Here is a 21239-nt window from a genome sequence, read left to right as displayed (position 1 = left end):
GTCCCAAGGGACTGAAGATGGGACTGTTTTTACCCTGGCTGGGGGTAACAGTGCGTGTGTGTGAGTGCACACGTGTGTGCATGCGCCTGTGCGCATGTATATATGTCCATGTATATGATGTATATAAATTAATTCGAGAAATGAGTAGCAGGTTGGTGTGAAAACGCGTCACTCACGCCTGCTGCTCCTACGTTCCCTCCCATGAGGTGCTGACTCCTGACAGATCAGAAGGCTGTCTTCAGACTTACGGGGCCGTTACGTAACCCTGCGTGTTTCTCCAAACTGCTGGATCTCTCCTGGAAAAGGCAAACTCTGGGAAAATATCAGCCATGCAGCAGGACAGGACAGGAGGAACAACCTCACAAGAGCAAATAAGCATACAATCCCCCCCACCCCCTTGGAGATCCCAGGCTAATACATCAAGTGCATTTGCCTTAGGATAAATACAGGTCCACCGACTGTCCACCCAGTCTCAGTGCTAAGTCTCACCCTGGGATGAGATTTTACTGCTATTGCCCTTGGAGTCAGTAAATATTTATATGGAAAATATTATGCAACCCCCCCTGTCCCTGTTATTCCTACACCCCTTGTTTCTAGAACCTAAAACATTTTCACAAACTTCCCTTTATTTTGGCATGGAACCTTTGCCTCCCCTGGCTTTCCTCCAACATAACTATCAATCTTTGAAAAGGTTATTAAAGTTGCAACGTTGAGACAAGGGACAATATTTGCTTTTGTATAAAAACTCTTAGTTTTGCAGAGTGGCCAAAGTATATTGTCTGTTCCATTCTGTTCGGCTTGGAGGCTCAGGGCATATGTTGCTGAGCACGGGTAGAGTAAGAGCTCCGGCTAAGTCAATGAGGAAGAAAGGGCACTGCCATGTGGCCTGGTGAAGGGACAAACCAGCAAGCATTCCTCAGCAGCCTTAAGAAACAGTTTCCAGACTTTGTCAAGCCTTGCTGTGGCTTGGAGATTAAGTGACGGAGGATCCTGTAAACCAAACTCACCATGCTCTTATCTCCTGGATGGCTCCGGCAAAGGTTGTCATTCTTAGAACTTGACCTGATCTGACCTTTGTCACCCCACAGAGTATGCCCAGCTTTCAATGGCTTGATTGAATGAGGTTTTTCTCCATGCCCATGGTGAGAATGGGTCACTCATCTGGCACATACTTTATGTCCTGAGTTTGCATGTTCCTTTGGACTGTGAGATGCTGGTGTCTGGTACTCTTGATGCTGAGTGGGGCCTCTGAGCTGCAGCTTCTTGAGGCCCGTGATCACAAGGAGAGAGAGAGGGGATGCTGAAATGGGCAGATCCGCTAAACTCTAATGGCTAGCGGGTTCCGGTTAGAATGTTTTCAACTTATCGAGGGAGGATTTCAAAGGAATCAACCACACTTCAAGCTGAGGAGCATCCAACTCAGAGGAGGACAGGAGTGGACACAAGAGGCGAGCAAAATGCAACTTGAAACCGTCGGCCCAAATCAAAGACGGCATGGGGCTGAGGGTGTGGCTTTGGGGCAGAGTCTTGCCTGGTCCTAGGCTCTACCTCCAGCACCACAGAAGAAAAAAAATCAATACTGGAGATCAAGGGACTTTGGTAATCCTGGAATCTAATACTGTTTTCATTTTCAGATCAAGAAACTAGGCCCAGAGACTCTCTCATTCAAAACCCTCAGAGGCAGAAATGCCGGTGTGGAGATCCATCCATCCTATATTCCCATCCATTTCCATTTCTCTTGGTACCATCAAAAAAATCCCTCTTTATAAAGCATCTGAGGTCGGTTTCCTATTTATATTCTGATGACCTTCACATCACCAATGAGGAATGAGTCGGTGATTCCTTTTAAGGGAGAGAATTAACTAATGTCCTGGTGGAGAAAGACTCTGGGTCAAGAACTTAGTATAAGCAAAGGCCCAGGATTCATGAGAGAGCCCGAGCAAGCATGGATCACACAGTAACCAAGTTTGGCTCCAGAGCAAATTCCTCAATGTGACAGTGTGTGTTAGTGTCAGTGGTGTGTGTGTGTGTGTGTGTGTGTGTGTGTGTGTGTGTGTGTGTATGTGTATGTGTTTTCAGGGCAATGGTCACAGAAAACATGATTTAAGAATTAAAGTTAAGATCACAAAAAAATTTTGATGTTACTATGAGTTGCATTGTGATCCCCTCAAAATGCTGAAATTACATAATTTCCACATCCATAACCAAGAATTTCTTTGCAGATAGCTTTTGCAGTTGGTTAAGTTACAGGGTGGCCATTAGAGAGGGCCCTAGATGACTTGAGTGGTGTGTTATGGAAAGGAGAATTCTGGACACAGACCGGCTGAGGAAAAGTGCTACAAAACCATGGGAAGAATGCCCTTCACAAGCCACAGAATGCTGGAGGCCGTGAGCATGGAGCGGGGCCTGGAAATGACTCTCCTTCCAGGGCCTCAGAAGGAACCAGGGCTGCTGACTCTGTGGTTTTGGACTTCGTGTCCCCTGATTTGTGAGATGATGAATTTCTCCTCTTCCAGCCATTTAAGTCTACTGTGCTTTGCTAAGGCTGCCCTGGGAATCTAACCCTACACCAAAGAAAGAAAGTGGATTTCAGTGCCCAGGTCAAAGAAAGCCGACCAGAGGGCTCCGTATGAGAGAGTCACACTGTAGTCAGCCTGCAAGTTAGAAAGAGCGAAGTCTCTCAGATCTTACCCCTGCTGCTCTTGCTGAGGACCCGAGTTCAGTTCTCAGTACCCACGGTGACCCTCTTACAACTCCCTGGAACTCCAGCTGTAAGGGATCCTCCTCTGACCTCTGAGGACCTACCTCTAGACACACATATAAACGTTAACTTTTCTAAATAGAGCAAAGAATTTTGTCAATGTGTCAGGGCCTCTATCCATCCTGTCAGAATGGAAATTGCTCTCAAGGGATGTGCCTTTAGGCTGTGGAACATTCTGGTTTACCCAGTTTTATTGGTGCCTGGTCTACTTTTCCCACAGAGTAATTTTCAGTGTCCTAGAGAGCAGAGTTCTGATTTAAAAACAAACAAACAAAAACCCTAGCTTCGTGGTGCACCTGGGAGGCAGAGGCAAGCGGATCTCTGTGAATTCAAGGTCAGCCTGGTCTTCAGAGTGAAATCCTGTCTCGAAAAACCAAAACAAAAAGAAAACAATGACAACAAAAAACTAGCTTCATGCCAATCTGAACTGACATTTGAATCTAGAGAGACAGTCCCCAGTGTCGTGGGTTGTCTTTTCTTCTTTTGACTTGCCTCAGCAAGCGGCTATGAGAATTTCATGCTTCATCCTTCTGTAGTGACCATTTAAAGGCCGCACAAATGCTAAGCCATCTCTTTTACAGCTGTCTTCCCAGGGAGAGAGGGTGTTGGCTAGTGTAGAGAAGGGGGATGGCAGGCAGCAAGTGCTGGAACCCGAGAGATCAGCTCCGCCAGGAGCAGCTTCCTTTTTGTGGTTTGGAAGAGGCAGAGTTTGGACTAGATAGCAGTTAATGAGAAATCTCCATTCTGGTGTTTGACTTTGTATCAAGCAGTTTATTGACTGTGTGTTCTTGGGCAAGTTATCAACAACCTAAGAACCCATAATGCTGTTCTCAAATTCAGAAACCAGGGTTATTTGTATGTTATATGTTCATCACCACATCTCTAAATGGATGTGAAGTTATTGACGAAAATAGCAAAGGAATGCATGATATAGCACAGGCAGTAGCTACAAGTCCATTCCGCTGCCTGACAGATTTAAAGTCCATAGACGATTTCTATGTGCTGGGAGAGCCTTCTCACTCCTCTCCTGAGCTCTGGTGCACAGAGGAGCAGTGTGGAAAGGAATGCACCCTGGACATTTCTGGAGAACCCCACAGAGACGGAATTATTGTGATGGCTTCAGCTACAGAAGCAGACTCAGCTGCCTTCATGGAGAATGATACTGGTGTCTTTGCACAGTTAAAGGAGGGGTGTTCCTGAGGGAGGGTTCACAGAAAACCCTTGCTTCTCCAAAAAGGTTTGATTCAGATTTCAGAACTAGAATGAGACAAAAGCTAAGAAACCTGGATAAATTATTTGGCTCACTAAGGTTTCCCTACTTAGTACCAAGTATTATTATGAACAGTTTTTCCAATCGGCTTCACACCCTACACCACCCCAACTAAAGCCATCCTTTGAACTTGTAGCAAGTGTTCCAAGACAACCTCCTTCCCCAGAAGACCCTGAAACTCACGCTTGCCTGAGACCCTTATATAAAAGGACGTTGCTTTTGTGTATAACTGCACAGCCTGTGATAGACTCTAGCTTACCCAGAGCACTTGGCACTGTATGAACGAACACTGCATAAAGGGCCGCTATATGACTACTCAGGGAGTAGCGACAAGAAATCATGAGTCTTGTGTTTTTGTTTGCTTTTCTGTTGGTATGATAAACACGATGGCCATAAAGCAACTTGGGGAGGAAAGGGTTTATTTCATCTTAACCCTTGGTGGTCTCTCATCAAGGGAAGACAGGGCAGGAACTCGAGGCAGGAATCTGGACTCAGAACCTGAAGTTGGGTCTAAACTGGAGGAGTATTGCTCACTCAGTGGCTTGCTTCCAAGCTCATGAATCAATTACCAACCAGTTACCAGTTTCTTATAAAGCCCAAGCTCACCTGCCTAGGGATGGTGCTGCCCATAGTAGGCTTGACCTTCCTAACCAACCAGCAATTGAGAAAATGCTCCCCAGGTGTGCTCACAGGCTAATCTGATGGAGGCAGCTCACCAGCTAATCTGATGGAGTCAGCTACTCAACTGATGATCTTGTTTCCAAAGTCTAGCTGACGACAAGATTAGTTATCACACCTGGTTATGTTTGAGACAAAAAAAGATAAGTTTCCACAGTGCTAGAGATCAAACAGAAGGCCTTACATATGCTAGGCCCTTATGTAGCCCTCTATACTGAGTTATACTCCTAGGCCACTAAAACAATTCTTTAATCACGATTCATTTGAGTGTGCAATGGTTGAACCCTTGGACACAAAGAGCTGACTGTGCGTGACCCTCACGGAAAGTTCTGGGTGCAGTAACAAAGTGGGTGTCCTGCTTGGCAGTGAGACCAGACTGTCCCCTCTTTCATTTGCATTGCCTATTCTGTAATGGTTATTCTGGTGTGGACTACCCTGAAGTGCAGTCACCAAGCTGGGAATGGGAGGCGATGGGGCGAGACTTCCCTGTGCTGTTTCTGGGTCTTGGATTTTACTGCATTATCCCATCCAAGTCCAGAAAAATGGCTCTGAGAGCAGCCAAGAAATTCTTAGTATTTCTGACGGATACCCACAAAGTCAGAAACATAGGAATAGACAAAAAAACCCACTGTGTCGTCTCACTGTGGACAAGGTTTTACTAATACAAGGCAATCTGAACTGGCCTCCTCCCGAGACAGTCCAGGTTAGAGGACAAGGTTCATGCAGGAAGGGTGCCCCTCTCCAGACTGTAGAGGACCTGGTAAGCAGACTGGCCCATTCTCCCTGGGCCTCATCCTTAAGCCATCAAGGCAGGAGGGGACCAGCATCACACAGCCAACACATTTCACAGAGGAATCAAGGGAATTCAAGAATAGCTTGTTTCCTGAATGCTCACAAAACACACTTATGTGCTCTTTGGATGGCAGACAGGAGACACAGTAACCTTCGCCTATCGCTCAGAGTTCTAGACGTGGCCAAACCTGCCTTTAACACGTGAAGGCGGCTCATCAGGTGGACAACATAATCACTAAGATTCCAGGAGGGGGCAGGAGGTGATGGAATGAGCTCTCAATGTTTTGACATCTAATTTTTATTAAAGCAGAGGAGCGGCTGCTATAATAAAAAGAGAGAATGGGAAAGGACACCCAGGGCCACACCGGGAAAGTCTGTAAGACAAACCAACAACGCGGAGCTATCATCTTCTGTAGCCAGCAACACCCAGGGAGAGAGGACCCAGGCAGGAAGCAGATTAACTTTTAGGGTCAGTCTTTCAAACCAAAGAGACCATAACAAATCAACTTTGGCTGTACTGGGCATTATGGCCTTTCAAACTCCATAATCTGAGACCCAGGCAAGATTGAAGTAAATGTGTCCTCGCCTGCTTCTTTGTTAGTTGTTAGTGTGGTAAACATTGATGGGGAGGAAAGGTTGTGTGTATGTGTGTGTTTCTCTCTCTCTATCTTTCTTTCTTTTTTTGCTTTCAGGTTACTGTCTATCATTGAAAGAAACAAAAGGCAGGAACCTAGAGGCAGGAACCGAAGCAGAGGCCATAGAGGAACTGGCTTGTTCCCTGTGGCTTGCTCAGCTTGCTGGGCCATCTGCCCAGAGGTTGTGTACCTCCCACACTGTGCTAGATCTTCCCACCTTAGTCGTCAAGCAAGTAAACAAACCACAAACATGCTCACAGGCCAATCTGACGGAGGCTGTTACTCAGGTATGGTACCCTCTTCTTCTGTGACTCTAATTTGTGCCAAGTTGACAGAAATTCAATGGCACAGGAAGGTAGTGGCATCCCTGTGTGAGTTTTAGGTGACAAGGAGGTCACTGAGTTACCCACAAATCCACTTGGAGTACCAGCTGTGGCCCCTGTGACCTTTCTGGCAGATGCTCCGAACCAGAGGGAGAAGTCCCTTTGTGAGGACAAGGAGGAAGAAGGGAACACCCTGGCTGACTTTTAGAATAGCAGGCCAGTTTATGCCCACCGGTGCTTGATGCAAATGAAAGGCAACCTTAAGAGGAATTCCGCCTAGCTCTTGAATGTACTCCAGAGAAGCTGAGGCCAAAGACTAACTTGAGCAAACAAGAGCTCTGAGCGGGCTCGGCTCATCAGCGTAGATCAGCCTGTGAGTCTCTGTGCACAGTGAGTTTCTCTTTGGCAGATGCTACTGTCCTGACAGCATTTCTCTCCTATCTGTGTAAGGCAGCACATACCTGGGCGGGCAGGGCTCCGTGTTACAGGCCTGACTCATCGCTGGGGGGCGGTGAACCATGTCGCACAGGCTGTCATTGACGATCTGCTGCATCTGGATATGTAAGCACACGGCAATGGCTTCTTGATGGCCTGGAAGGCAGGAAGAGAAGGAACCCACATACAGAAAAAGTCACCAGGCAAAGATGAAAACAGGCTCTCGGGACTTGACATCCCTAGCACATTGCCCTTTGAATGGCGTCATGAACCAGTGATGAGGAAGCCCCAAGACTCCAGCCCTTAACATGCCTTCACCCACCTCTAGAGTCAGTCCATCTAGTCTCTCACCTCCTCACCTGGAGACATTGAGGAGCAGCCGACACTCAGAAGCGACTGCTTCCAAAGAATCCAAAGCTAGGTGAACCCCTCAGTCAAGGCGCAGCTTTCCACCATGTACAACATTTTCCTGAGGGAGAACTTTACATATTCTGCTCAATAATATACTTTTTTCCTAGATCACACACTGATGAATCCAGTTGTGCTTTGAATTGTGCAATAGGAAAGCAACTATTGGTGCTTTTATGTACAGAAATGCCTCCCATTGCTCAAGGGTTTGATGTGCATTTGCCTAAGTCTACAGGAACTCATGAGGCCAAATCAATGGCATTCGGGTCTTCATTTTACTTATGTAACAATAAGAAATTTGAAACTTAGAGAGAAATTAAGACTGAAATGGTGGTAAATTAAAAACTGCAGATTTGGCCTGGAGAGATGGTTCAGCTGCTAATGTGCTTGCTGCCCAAGGGCGAGGAGCAGAGTTCAGGTCCCCAGACCCAAGTAAATGCTCAGGGGATGTGGCCATTCATCTGGATTCCAGCCTGCGGAATCCAAATTCATATTTGTGAGCTCTGGGTTTGATTGAGAGACTCTGTTTTAGTGAATAAGGCGGATGACTGATCAAAGATGATTCCTGACAACACTTAGGGCCCCTATATGGACATGTACACGTGTGTGTCCAGATATGTGCAAACATACATATAAACATGCACCACACACACAGAGAGAGACAGAGAGAGAGAGAGAGAGAGAGAGAGAGAGAGAGAGAGAGAGAGAGGAGAATTAAAAGATAAAAATAGAGAAATAAGTGGGAAAAAACCCTGGAAGAGTAAATTCCCTGCCTCTGGATTCAGGGGTCTGTGTCTTGAACTCTGGGGGTTCCAGAGTGTGACATGGCTTTCACGTGCAGTGATAGCCCCTCGTGTAAACGTGAATGTTCACAGGCATGCACTCCCTTGGAGACAGACAGACAAATCTATGTACTCCTAAAGCCAGCACGCTCAATCAGTACCCTTTGTCTGCTGAGACAAAAGTGAGAAATTATCGGAAACTTGGAATCGGGTGAAACAGAGCTCAAACTTTTGAAGAAAAATATCTGATATTTGAAATACGCAAATGCACTCACTTTCATGCCGGATGCACATTCCGCTACGTTACAAGTCTGTGGCCCATTCTCCGAATGCCATGTTCCAATTCAACCATTTCACGGCATTTTGCAGAGGGCAGTCTAGGCCAACAGACTCTAAGATGGCTATTTTCCTTGTTCAGTTCTCTCTGGTAAATGCCTCCCTCTGTCTGCATATGAGTGGTTCTGCTCACCGTGACAGTGGACTGACAGCAAGCATTTTCTTGGAGTGTTTCAAACAAGCTCTGATTACCCCAGAAGACAAAAAGATATGGCTACAGCCTAGTAACTCTGACTGTTATTGCACAATATCAAATCCCTTAGTAGCCTCACAGGAGAATGGATGCTCATTTCCTAATAGATTTTATTTGTTTATTTATCTAAGAAAACTGCAGTCATATTTCAAATACATTTCAATTTGTAACAAATTCTTTAGAGAATATATTCAGAATGTTTTGGAAGATTTTTATGGAACAGGCTGGGGGAAGGTCTTAGAAAACCACTTGAAACCATCTGGATAGAATTTATAACACCAAGGACATACTCTTTGTCAAGAGAAAAAAAGCTAAAATTCTACTAAATAATTTGGAATATTCATTGATGTAGAATATATTTCCCAAAGGTGACTGAAAATATTTCTTAAATCACATTTTGATCCAACAGCGTGATGTTACCACTTCTTACTTCTGGAGTGGATTTGATCAAAGAGTTATCTTTAAAACAGAAAAAGGTAAGTTTAAAATTAATCAAAATAAGTTCATCTTATTCCTAACAAAATTCAGGTCACTAAATTTACATGCTTAGAACATGTTAATGAATGTGTTCAGTGAAGTTTATAAAAAATTCCTTTTGTTGCATGAGAATATATCCCTCATACTTGATTTCTGCAGTGTTTTGATGAAAGTGTCATTTCTTATTTATACACACATACACACACACACACAGCCATATGCAAAGGACAAGGACATTCAAAGAAATATGTTATTGGGTAAATTTGTGCAAACATAAAGTGTCCTTGCACAAGGAAGACAAGAGTGACATCTGAACATAGATTCATATTATGGGATCCTTATCATGTATGTGATGGCACATGTGTGCACATGTATATAAAAATACACACTTCAAAGTCTTCATCAAGAAATAAAGGATGATGAATGTGAAAACAAAGATTCTAATAGTAGAATCAGAGTCAATTAAAAAACTACAGCCGGGAATGGTGGCACATTCATTTAGTCCCAGCGCTTGAAGGCAGAAACAGGCAGATCTTTGTACGAGTTTGAGGCCCGCCTGGTCTACACTGTGAGTTCCAACACAGTCAGGGCTACATAATAACACTCTATATCAAACAAACAAACTAACTAACTAAAAGAACAAATACATTCCTTTTTGTTGTTGGGTTTGATCAGTTTGTGTTATGTTATTGACAAGTTCATACCACACCCTCACATATTAGGGGTGTGTGCACGTGTGATATGTGCCCGTGAGCTGTGTGTATCATGTATTGCATTTGTGATGTATGTGTATGTGCTATGTGTATGATGTTGTGTGCATGTGCACTAGGGATCATACTGAAAGGATTTGCTAGTACGATTAAGTACTACAGCCTTCAGGTAATAAGAGAGGAAACAGAGTATGCTAAGGCCCCAGAGGAGTCCAGAGAACAGTGCCACGCTTTAGCAAATGTGCACATGGCTCAGTGTCCCACACAGGTGGCTCCTTCTCAGGAACCTGTGACGACACCACTGGCAAAGATTAAAGGTGGTTGAAGGCTGTTTGGCTTCATGATAGACATCATAAACATCTCTGGAGCCTGACAGGAAGTGACCGGTTATATCAAGAGTAGCTGGAAAAAACTACAGCTCGCGGCCTGTCAAGATTTGAAGGGTTTTGGAGAGAGCCAAACAGTGCTGCTAATGTACCATGTCAGGAACACATCCCCCTAGGGAGCATAAAATGAGTCCAGAGTGAGCCAGTTCAACTTTTACTGTCTCTCACTGCTTGAAGGGCTCCTCAAAAGAAAGAGCCACTTTCTATATGCCAAGAGCACGCCAGTGTTAAGGTTTCCAAAATGTGTAAAAAGAGGCATCCAAGGTCCTGAAGTTAAGTTTGGGGCAAACCCACGGCAGCTTTGGGGAACACTGAGGCCATGTGTTCTAGAGATAAGAGACATGGCTTGTGTTTCGGTTCCAAGTGAACTAGAAAGGCTAAAGTCCTAGTGAAGTGGAACAGACTTCTAGGAAGGAGGGAGCCCAAGTGAGAGGGGGAGAGAAACAGAGGCAGCCAGGGCTCTTGTATGGCCCAGGCTGGCCTCAAATTCATTAGCAGAAGATAGTCTCGGAAATCCTGATCTCCTTGCCTCTGTACTTCCCAAATGCTGAGTCGACAGGCATGCCCCTCCACACTTGACTCAGCTATGGGATCTTTCTCTAAATTCCACAAGGACAGCTCCATACACAAAACTAACTGTAGCTTTTCAGTCGCCTGGAGTAGGCACAATGCCACTTTAGCTGGGCTCAGTGCCAAGGTGGCAACGTTACAGAGCAGAGACTGGAATAGACAGGGAAGAGGCAGATGGCCTAGGACACTGGAGAGCAAGGATTGAGAATTCATCTCAAGGGTGAGGAGTTGAGTCACAAGGGTTGGCCTTGAGTTCTGTCCCCTAGGACCTTCCAAGCCACCCACTCAAGGAAGAGCAAAGTGCGCTCGTGAGCCAACAGCTCAGAGGTAGCTATTTCTTTGCTTTCTGACCTTCTTTGAGGTCAGAAGGTACTCAGGGAGCGAGCCCAGTGTGCAGCAACTATCTGGCTGGACAGTTAAGTCAAGAGTTACTGGACAGGGTGTCAGGGGCCCTGGATCATTTGGGAAACTAGGGCACATTCTTGTTAGGAAAATTTAAAGTTTTATATGTTTTTTTTTTTTAAATCAAGTGTGTGTGTGTATGTGCGCGCACGCGTGTGTGTGCATGTGTGTGCGTGTGTGTGTGCACATGTGTGCACACACAGGCAAACATGACTATGAAGGTGAAGGCTAGATATCAATTATAGGTGTTGTTCCCTACGAGCCATCCACCTTGTTTCTAAAACATGGCATCTCACTGTCCCCAGGCTCGCTGATTGGACTAGATTAGTCGCCATTGAGTCCCTGGAACCCAGTTATCTTCCCCACCCACGCCACCACACCTGGCTTTTTACAGGAGTCCTGGGGATCAAACTCAGCTGTGGTGGTTTGAAGGAAAATGGCCCCCAAAGCGAGCAGCACTATAAGGAGATGTGGCTTTGTTGGAGAGGGTGTGGCCTTTCTTGAGGGAGTGTGTCTCTGTGCGGTGGGCTTTGAAGTCTCGTGTATGCTCAAGTCACCCCACGGTCTTAGTTCACTCTCTGTGGCCTGTAAGATGTAGACTCTCAGCTCCTTCTCCAGCACCATGTCTGCCTGCATGCTGCCATGCCCCACCATGATGGTAATGGACAGAACCTCTGAACTGTAAGCGGGCCAATATGCGCTGCTATGGCCGTGTTCTCTCTTCACAGCAATAGAAACCCTAAGCCATCGGGTCTTCGTGTTTGTGTGGTCAGTTCTTTACTAAGCCATGCTCCTAGCGCCTTGCTGGTTATTTTCACTCTTCTACTTTAAGGAGAAAGTTAGAAAGACACCTGCTCCTTGCTAATCTGTTCCTTAAAAATATCCTTAATGCTTAAAATAATCCCAAGGTTTACTTCACCCTCTAAGGAGAATCTGGCTACATTTACTGTTATCTGCTATGCCTAGCCTGGCCCTGCACGATGTCTAGCCTGGCCCCGTATGATGCCCAGACTGGCTTTTGCATGTCAGTTTTCCACACACAACCATGCGTCCACCATGGGGGCGAACATGCTTTGTCTGGCTCCTGACCCCGCGGCATTTTCTCAGGGTGCATCTTACTGAGCTTTGTGTCAGCTATAAGCAATCCCAGGCTGCCTAGTTCTTCGACACTGATTTCTATGTAAGAGTGCTTCAGTATATCCATTCTGTCTTTTTCTCACTTATTCCATATTAACCAGTGAACCTCTTCCCCTCTTGGTGAAGCAGATTCTTGGGCCAAAGGTACTGTTTTAGTTACTATAACTCTCAAATATTAAAAAAAAAAAAAAGGAAAAAGCATAGCTTTGCTATTTGAATGAATTCATCCCTTTCAGACTTTTGCTAATTTACATATCTAGTTTATGTGACCCAGTCATACCCTTCACAATAGACTGGGTTGTCTATCCCTTAGGAAAAGGTCTGAATACCTCCCAAGCATGTCGCAGTGCAGGGCGTAAAGCCAGCATACTCCCAGTGGTAGGTCATCTCACTGTCCTTTTCCTGGAGGGGGCCACCCAGCTCTCGCGACACAGGACTCTGGTCACAGGCTTCAAGGAGGCAGCGTCGCTCGGTGGGTGGCTTGGGGCCTTCACACTCCTCCTCCGGGAGCTCGGTCTCCGTCTCCGTGAATGTGAGGAGCACCCGACACCTCACCTCACGCACCTGAATGCCTGGCCCACACGTGGTGCTGCAGGCCGACCAGGGTTCTGGGATGAACCTGAAAAACACCGGAAGGCAGGAGAGGATCACACGAGGGCCACAGGAGGAATGCTATGGTTCTGACGACTGTCAGTTCTGTAGTTCATGTGTTTTGAAATCTTACAACCAACAAAATTCTTCATTAAAGGCACACTACTTTTGCGCACAAAAATCAAAGTTCTTTGCTAGGACCAGCATGAAGCATTACAATATTTCTTGTTTTTGTTTTTTTCCTCAAGACAGGGCATCTTTGTAGCTTTGGGGCCTGTCCTGGAACTTGCTCTTGTAGACCAGGCTGGCCTCAAAATTACAGAGATCCACCTGCCTCTGCCTCCCTAGTGCTGGGATTAAAGGCGTGCGCCACCACCACCCAGCGCATGACAATATTTCTTAAGATGCAATAAATAAGCCATCATTTGGAGAAAATGACATATTTTTATTCAAAGATAGCCAATCTTTAGTCAGACAGTCATTGGTGAGTTTCCCCTTTGTACAAGGGGAATAGTGTTGAACCGTCTCCAGACTTGAGAACTCAGCTGCAGGGGGAGGCAGAGACAGAGAGGCTAAAGCTGGGATTTCTTTTCATGGTTAACAAATACCTGGGCCTTCAAATGTTGAATGGAGGAGGCAGTGCAAGAACTGGCCTTGGGCTGAAACATTTACCCTTTACCCTGAGTTACTGCCCACGAAGTCATAAGGGTTGTCAGACTGGGCCTCTCAAATCAAATCCAGCTTAGAACTGTTCTTGTAACCGCCCATCAGCTACAAGTGACTTTTACAGCTTGATGCTGTTAGTGATGAAAGAGGGTAATATTTGGGGAACACATGAAAACTAAATAGAATCCACATTTTCGTCCCTATAATGAAAACCGTACAGGGGACACAGCCACATTCACTTGTCCCCCTCCCGTGTATGGCTGTTCTCCTGCTACTGGGCAGAACTGAGTGTTCACAGTGGATCATTTATTCTTTGTGAGTTAAAATATTTCCTTTCTGGCCCTCTTCAGAAAAGGTTTCTATCCCTTGTACGCATTTATTAAAAAAAATAGGTTCAGTAGGGATGTGTATATGTAAGATACTCTGAAGCAATATTTTGTATCACAGGATATTAATAAATTGATAGAAGGGTGGGGGGATGGCTTAGTGGGTAAAAGTGCTTGCCATCTGAGCCTTACAACCCGAGTTGGATGCCCAGAACCCCTGTACAAAGCTGGCTGTGGGAGTGGGCTCTCCTAGCCCTCTTAGGGCTAAGTGAAGAAAACAGAATGATCCAGAAGCCCACTCACCTGGAGTGGGCAGCATGGTGGCAGGGACAGGCCAGCTAACCTGGAGTGTACAGAATGGTGGCAGGGACAGGCCAGCTCACCTGGAGTGTACAGAATGGGGGCAGGGACAGGCAAACTGACCTGGAGTATGAGGCATGGTGGCAGGGGCAGCGCGAGGAGCAGTTCCCAATGTGGATATCCCAAACTTACTAAGCCTCTGAAAGGAGTACTTCCGAAAGCTTCCCAAATCCTGTAAGGACTACTAAGACACTTGAGCGACTCTCCCGCAGGAGCCCACAGCCAAGCTGGGGTGCAGCTCACTCTGTCCTCAGTCTGATAACACCCAAGCTTCCGTCTATCTTGAAGTCTCCTCTCCACACTCTCCAACTCCGCTCCAAACTAACTGGTCCTGAAACTATGTTCTTCTGTGAATAAAGAAACTTGGCCTCACTTGAGGAGCCGTCAATGAAGAGAATTGCTGCCCCTGCCTCCAACCCTGCTGCTGCAGACAGTAGCATCTCTCAAAGCTCAAAGCTGATAGAAAAGAATAGAACTGAAAAGTTAAAATTGGGAATTGGAGAGATGATTAAACAGCTCAAAGCACTTGCTGCTCTATAAAAATAAATTTATATTTATTTTTATTTTATGGGTATGGTGTTTTGCCTGCATGTATATCTGTGTATTGCATGTGTGCAGCATCTACAGAGGCCAGAAGAGGGTCTAGGATGCCCTGGGTACTGGAGTTACAGACAGTTGTGAGCTGGCCTGTGGGTGCTGGAATCAAACCTGGTTCATTTAGAAGAGAAGCCAGTGCTCTTATCTGCTGAGCCATCTCTCTAGCCCCCCATTTTATCTATTTCCTCTCTAGCTCTTGTAGAGGATCCAAGCTCAGTTCCCAGTGCCCACATGGCTCACAACATCTGTAAGTCCAGTTCCAGGGAGTAAGACACCATCTTCTGGCTTCCTGATACCTTTGGGACATCAGAATCTCAAGTCACCAAATCATCCTTCCCAGGACACCGCCCCTGATGCCTAACAAATTCTAATGTCATTTTAAGACATTGTAGTGGATTGAAAGTAACTGGCCCCCATAAGCTCATGGGAGGGGCACTATTGGGAAGTGTGGCTTTGTTGGAATACATATGGCCTTGTTGGAACAAGCGTGTCACTGGGAGGGTTGGTTTTGAGGTCTCATGCATGCCCAAGCCATGCTCAGGGCTTCAGACCATTTCCTGTTGCCTTCTTATCAAGATGCAGCCAGCACCATATCTGTCTACATGCCGCCATGTCCCCACCATGGTGATGATGATGTGCTTACTGAACCTCTGAAACTGTAAGCCACCCCAATTAAATGTTTTCCTTCCTAAGTGTTTCCGTGACCATGGTGCCTCTTCAAGGCAACAGAAACCCCAACTAAGACAAACACTGACGCTCTACAATCCACTGTCATCTTAGAATCCCACAGTGTAACTTAGGAAGGAAGAAACCTGAATTCCTGTCAGCTGACCGGAAACTGAAGCCCCTTCTGTAGGACAGGCTGAACCTCTCTACCCAAAATGCTCGGCACCAAAAGCTTCCTCAGATTCTGCCTACTTTTTAAGTTTCGGAATATCTACATACACTTTATCAAATATCCCGAGGACAGGCTCAAGTTTGAACACCAAATCCACTGGTTTGCTAGATATCTTAGGCATGAAACCTGAAGGTAACGTGTGGTTCTAAGTGTGTGTGAATTCTGACCGCAGCCCATTGTAGGTCATTGAGTACCATGTGTGGTTATACGTTCTCAGAGTTATATTACTTTGTAATCTGTGCATACAGACTAAAGTTACCCAGCTCCTATGACAGCCCATCAAATCTCTCTCTGTCAGTCACTGACTAGCTCTAAACCAGGCCAGTACTTATTCTTTCAACACCTTGGCGCACACGGCCCCCAAATGCAGACACTCCTAACACCCCATATTAAATGACTGTCATCCCCACAAGCACACTCAGAACAGGATCTCCCCTTAAAGAAGTGCTGTGTGCTAGTGGGGGCTAGGAAAGCAGATCCCTGAAACGCAGCCTGACTCGGTTTGAGTAAATACAATTTTCACTCACAGCAAAGCCAAAATAGCAGTGAAGACCGCATGCAAATGTCTCTGTCTGTCCAAGTTCGTTTTCATATATGAAAAAAATGGGAGCTGGGGTCACAAACCCACGGAAACGCTGGGAATCCCAGAGATGCACAGAGGCTCCAGGGAGGAATTTAAACATGTCGACAAACAATAAAGCAAAAATATTGACTGAGAACACATCCCACAGCAGACACCAGGAAGGTCAGAATGACAGTTCCTTTGGCTTCCACTTTATAAGCTCTAATTTATTTATTTATTTTTTTTATTTTCCTAATTAAAACAAAAGTCTTTTGAACACCCACTCTCTATGTAAATTCAGAGCTCGGCCTTGGTAAACCGCAGTGGTGGGAGTATTTATCTTTTTCCGGCTGGCTTGGCAGGCTTTCCTCGAGGGAAGCGAAATACAGCTGGGATCATCCTCTCGTTTACTGTCAACAAGCGAGCATCCCAGACCACAAAAGACAGTTGCCATACAAGGGGGACCTGGAAGCTGAACTATGTTGCGGTTGTGTTTAGAAATGAAGGCAATGAGTAGAATCAGGAGTGGCAGGAAACTAAAACCTTCGCACCAGCTGGGCCAAGGGCAGGCCAGCAAATGCCAGGCAATGAGAAGATACAGGGGGGCTTCATAGAGACCTCAGAGCGGGAGAAGGCAGGGGCGGGGTAGAGGCCAGGCAACAGGTGCAGGCGGCTCAGGGCTTCAGAAGGTGTGGAGAGCACAAGGGTCCCTTCAGGAGCAAAGAGCACATCTGCTTTGCTTTGTGGTTGAGGGAAGGGGAACCCCTATCTAAGTCAGGTACCGGTGGCAGAAATGCAGGCTTGAAACAAACATGGGAGGAACCCGTGTATCCGTTATTGCTGTCTACTAATTCGTTAAAATGAACAGCATTTTCTGAACTTCAAAGGGACCTGAAGGAATACCTGTCCCGTTAGCTTCAAAATTTGTATTCACAGCCAACCCTTTCTTTCTATTGCTGTGATAACACCAGGACCAAATGCAACTTGGGGAGGAAAAGGGTTAAATTTTCACGTGCCCATCACAGTCTGTCATTGAGGGACAAAGCAGGGACCCAAGTAAGGAAGGAACCCAGAGGCAGAAACTGAATCACAGACCACGAAGGAATGCTGCCTACTGGCTTACTTCTTACGGCTTGCCCAGTTTGCATTTTTATACAAACCAGGACCACCCTGAAGGGTTAGCACTGCCTCCCCCGGCGGGCTGGGCCCTTCCACATCGATTATTAATCAAGACAATGCCACACAAGCTGGCTTACACACCAATCTGATGGGGGCATGTTCTCAATTGATGACTCTAACTTGTGTCCAGTTGACAAAAACCTAAGCAGCCTCGGAGAAGCCCAGAGTATTCGTTAAACATGCAAGTGATGCCAAGTAGGGCAGCACTTAGAAATCAGAGGGTCACGAGTTCAAGGCCCGCAAACGCAACAAGCGACTCCTGACTGAATTCATAGACAAAAGGTAGAACAGTAATGAGAAGAGTCTGGGGCTGGGAAGGTAACAGGGACTGTCCCACCGACACAGAGTTTAAGCTGAGAATGACGAGGACACACTGGACAGGTCACACAGCAGTGCGAGTGTTCTCAGTGATGCTGAACTGTATGCTTTCAAGTGCTCAAAGTGCCAAGCCTTGTGTTTGAAGGAAAAACCATAGAAAGAGGGAAATGCGTTACTGTCACAAAAGGGGAAGAATGGTGGTGCCCCACTCCCAATACGCCTGACCCAGAGTTGATTACATCTTTTGCTTGTTTGTTGTTTGTTTGTAAAAGTGTCTCCCACTGTAGCTCAGATTAGCCTCGGAACTCACTATGTAGCCCAGGCTGGCCTCAAACTCATGGCAATCCTCCTGCTGCGATCCTTCCCGAGTGCTACGATTATAGATGGGAGTCACCAGGACCCACTTCACTGCACCTTAAAACACAGCCTAAATGGGCGTGATGGAAGTGGTCTGGCGACTGCATTTTAAACTCGTCACTTTTTTTTTAAAGCTCGTTTCCCTTTTAGAGAGAGATGCACTGAACCACGCGAGCGCTCTGATACGATGCACTGTGTTCGGTCAGTGGAGGCTGCGGATGCACAGTGTGGCCCTGAGGGGCTCACCGTGGACGCATGGGGGTTCTTCGCTCCCTGTGCTGCCCTTCTGGGTAGGTTTGAAATTCTCTATCATTAAAACTCGTTCAAAAAAGAAGATTCACATGGAGTGTAGGTGGGATGGCAAGGGAAAGCTGAGGAAGGGGTGGGGGTGGGGGGCAGTGTCAGCCTGTTGTACGAAGGTCAGTGTGGCCGAGGATCCCATGCAAGCATTCTGATGTCTTTGATGCTGCAGCCCTGGGGCCAATCACCTGCAGCATCCACAGTTCCGTCTGTGGTGAGAGTCAGGCCCGCCCGTGGGGAAGCAGCGGGCCAAGCCTGAGCTGAGGCAAGTCAGGGCCCTCGGCCTACATCACCCAAGAGAGCTAAAGCATCCACACCCCTCTGGGGCTCCCTGCTGGGCACAGTGACAAACAGGAGTGGCGTGTTCAGACAAGAGGAGGAGGTTGGTAAGGGACCTGGAAACCACGGCCTGGGAAGAGTGCTGGGACGCTAAGAATCATGGGCAAGTTCTTAGGCCCTGTGACAGGTTTCTCTCAAGTTAGGAAAGCACAGAATACAGCATACGCACATCCGTTTCAGAAAATAGGCGTTAGAAGGAACTGTACTTTGGATCAAGAGAAAACTATCTCTCCAAGTGTGGGAGTTGCAGATGGAGCTAGAAGCGACTTGAGCTATAATAAAGAACTTGTGTTGTTCAACTACAGTGAGCTGTACCTCAGCGTAGTGACCTCCGCCCATGGCTGAAGGCATTGAGTGGTTATAAGAAGAGTCCCAGAGCGCTGTGGACTGGGAAACGGGCTACGTTACCATGAGCATTGGAGCTGAGAGCCACCATTAGGAACTACGGGCCTTGCGCAAGGCCGTGTCTCTCTACTCGGTTCTCTGTATTTGTAAAAGAAGCAGGTTGGAGTTGACATCTCGGGGAAAGGAGCCAGATGGCTGTTGAGATCCTCTTTCCTGTCCCATCTGTGAATCGCTCTCTTTGCAGCTAGCTTGTCAGCACTCCAGACTCAACTGCCCACTGCGGGATCAGCTGTCCTGTCCAATTACTCCAGTCTATCACGGGTGCTGCTGTTCTGATGGGCTCCTCGGCCTAGCCAGCTCAGGCTCTCTGCTTCCTTCCTCTCTCTGGATCTCTCTCTCTCTGCCTCAAGAACGCTGCTTTGATTTGCTCTTGATTCTACAAGTCCGTTGACACCATTATAAGCTGGCCTCATCCCATGCCATGTAGACAGTAGCTGCTAATTTCTGACTTTGAAAGGGCCCTGGAGAGTCAGGACCAACCTGTTCCCTTTATACAAAGAATGAGCCACCAACTCTGAACAATGAAGCCACAGGGTCCATAGGGGTGGTTTGTAGGTCTAGTCCACACTGTACCACGTACTCTGTCTCTCTGGGTCCTAGCAGCCCTGGGACTTCTTCTCGGGCCACCCTGGTGTATTTCAGCATCATGAGTTTTACAGAGATTGGCCATGACTTAGGCTCAGGACGCTAGGTTTATTTGTACAGTACTATGATGGTCTTCAGTTAAACCACATGTGCACATCCAAGAACTATCCCCACTCATCCCTGCGAGAGCGCAAGGGTCTGCTTTGAGTTAAAGAGCACAAACTTTTCCGTGCTTCTCACACACACTGCCAAGGCAGGACTGCTGAATTGGGAAATAAGGAGACTCCCTAGCCAGCCCTGGCTCTCTGGAGTCCGTAAATCCAGGTCATTTGGATACTAAATGTATCTTTGAACTCCAATGAGTACAAAAATGACATATATCATGCAAACTGGCTGTGCCCCGATTGTGTCCATAAAAGGCCCCGGACTCACTTGGGTTCCTCTGTGGCTATTCTGGTCTCTTCCAACTCTTGTGCTTGTTTCAGCCAAGGTAATTTAGCTTCCACTGGGCTTTTTTCTGACAAAAAAAGAAAGTAAACAATTAATTGAATTGTTAGCGATAAGTAAGAACTTTGATACACGCCTGTTATTGGCTGGAGAGTTCGTTCACATTGGGGTTATACTTTTCAAATGCAGAGTACATTTGCCTCTGGAATGAATAAAATTCCTGCTATTTTTTTTAATCAACACATTACAAAATTTAGCCAAAGTGATCCCTGTTATATAGTTGAATATGGGTGAACATCCAAAAGTTAAACATACAAATGCCTTATATAACTCAACACCCCTTCTGCTCATATTGAAGCTCGTATTCCAACAATAGCAGAGTCTTCCTTTGCCACAAATCCTTCTTGTCTCTCGAATTGATGAATTAATGGAGAAAAAGCAAGTATCTAGAGGCCAATGAAGTGGAAAGATGAGAGCCTGTGGGTGGCTTTACTCAAATCCCATTGTTACCATGGGAAATGAAAAACATCGACGTGGGCATGGAAGGGACAATTGCTATGCCCTTCTGTCCTTTGAGGCTTCCATGACGGGGGAGAGAACTAATCCAGTTGCGAAGTGAAGACTTTGGAGATGCTTCAGGGAGATTAAAGACACTGAGAACATGTCTACGGAAGCCCTGTTGATGAGAGCGGTAATAAGCAAAGGCTTTGAGATGGAAACCTATAGTGATTGTATGCTTGCTTGGCAACTACTGATCTTTCTATAGGATGGGCTTAGTCAGATACTGATGAACTGTGGGGCTGTTTGCATAAAGAAGGAACCAAGGAAGAATTTTACCATTCTGTCTGAAGTACTAAGGAAAAGTCTTTACAAAGAGGTGAGAGTAATCTTTTTCCATTTCCTTTTTATCACATCTATCCATCTATCTATCTATCTATCTATCTATCTATCTATCTATCTATCTATCTATCATCTATCTATCTATCTATCTATCTATCTATCTATCTATCTATC

The 21239-nt window shown here is 46.2% G+C and overlaps 1 protein-coding gene across 1 annotated transcript in view; it reads right to left on the bottom strand.

The window, feature by feature from the left end:
• Adamtsl3 (ADAMTS like 3) overlaps positions 1-21239 on the bottom strand; it is a 226202-nt gene that overhangs the window by 45149 nt on the left and 159814 nt on the right. The window contains exons 15-17 of the mRNA XM_005357679.3: positions 20211-20295; positions 12625-12914; positions 6921-7050 (exon numbers count right to left, since the gene is read on the bottom strand). Of these exons, the coding sequence (XP_005357736.1) occupies positions 6921-7050; positions 12625-12914; positions 20211-20295 (505 nt within the window). The remainder of the gene's footprint in view (positions 1-6920; positions 7051-12624; positions 12915-20210; positions 20296-21239) is intronic.

This window comes from Microtus ochrogaster, chromosome 22 (assembly GCF_000317375.1).
Source record: "Microtus ochrogaster isolate Prairie Vole_2 chromosome 22, MicOch1.0, whole genome shotgun sequence".
Classification (NCBI taxonomy): Eukaryota; Metazoa; Chordata; class Mammalia; order Rodentia; family Cricetidae; genus Microtus; species Microtus ochrogaster.
Note: the sequence above shows the minus strand (reverse complement) of the source record. Positions and strands in the feature narration are given on the sequence as shown.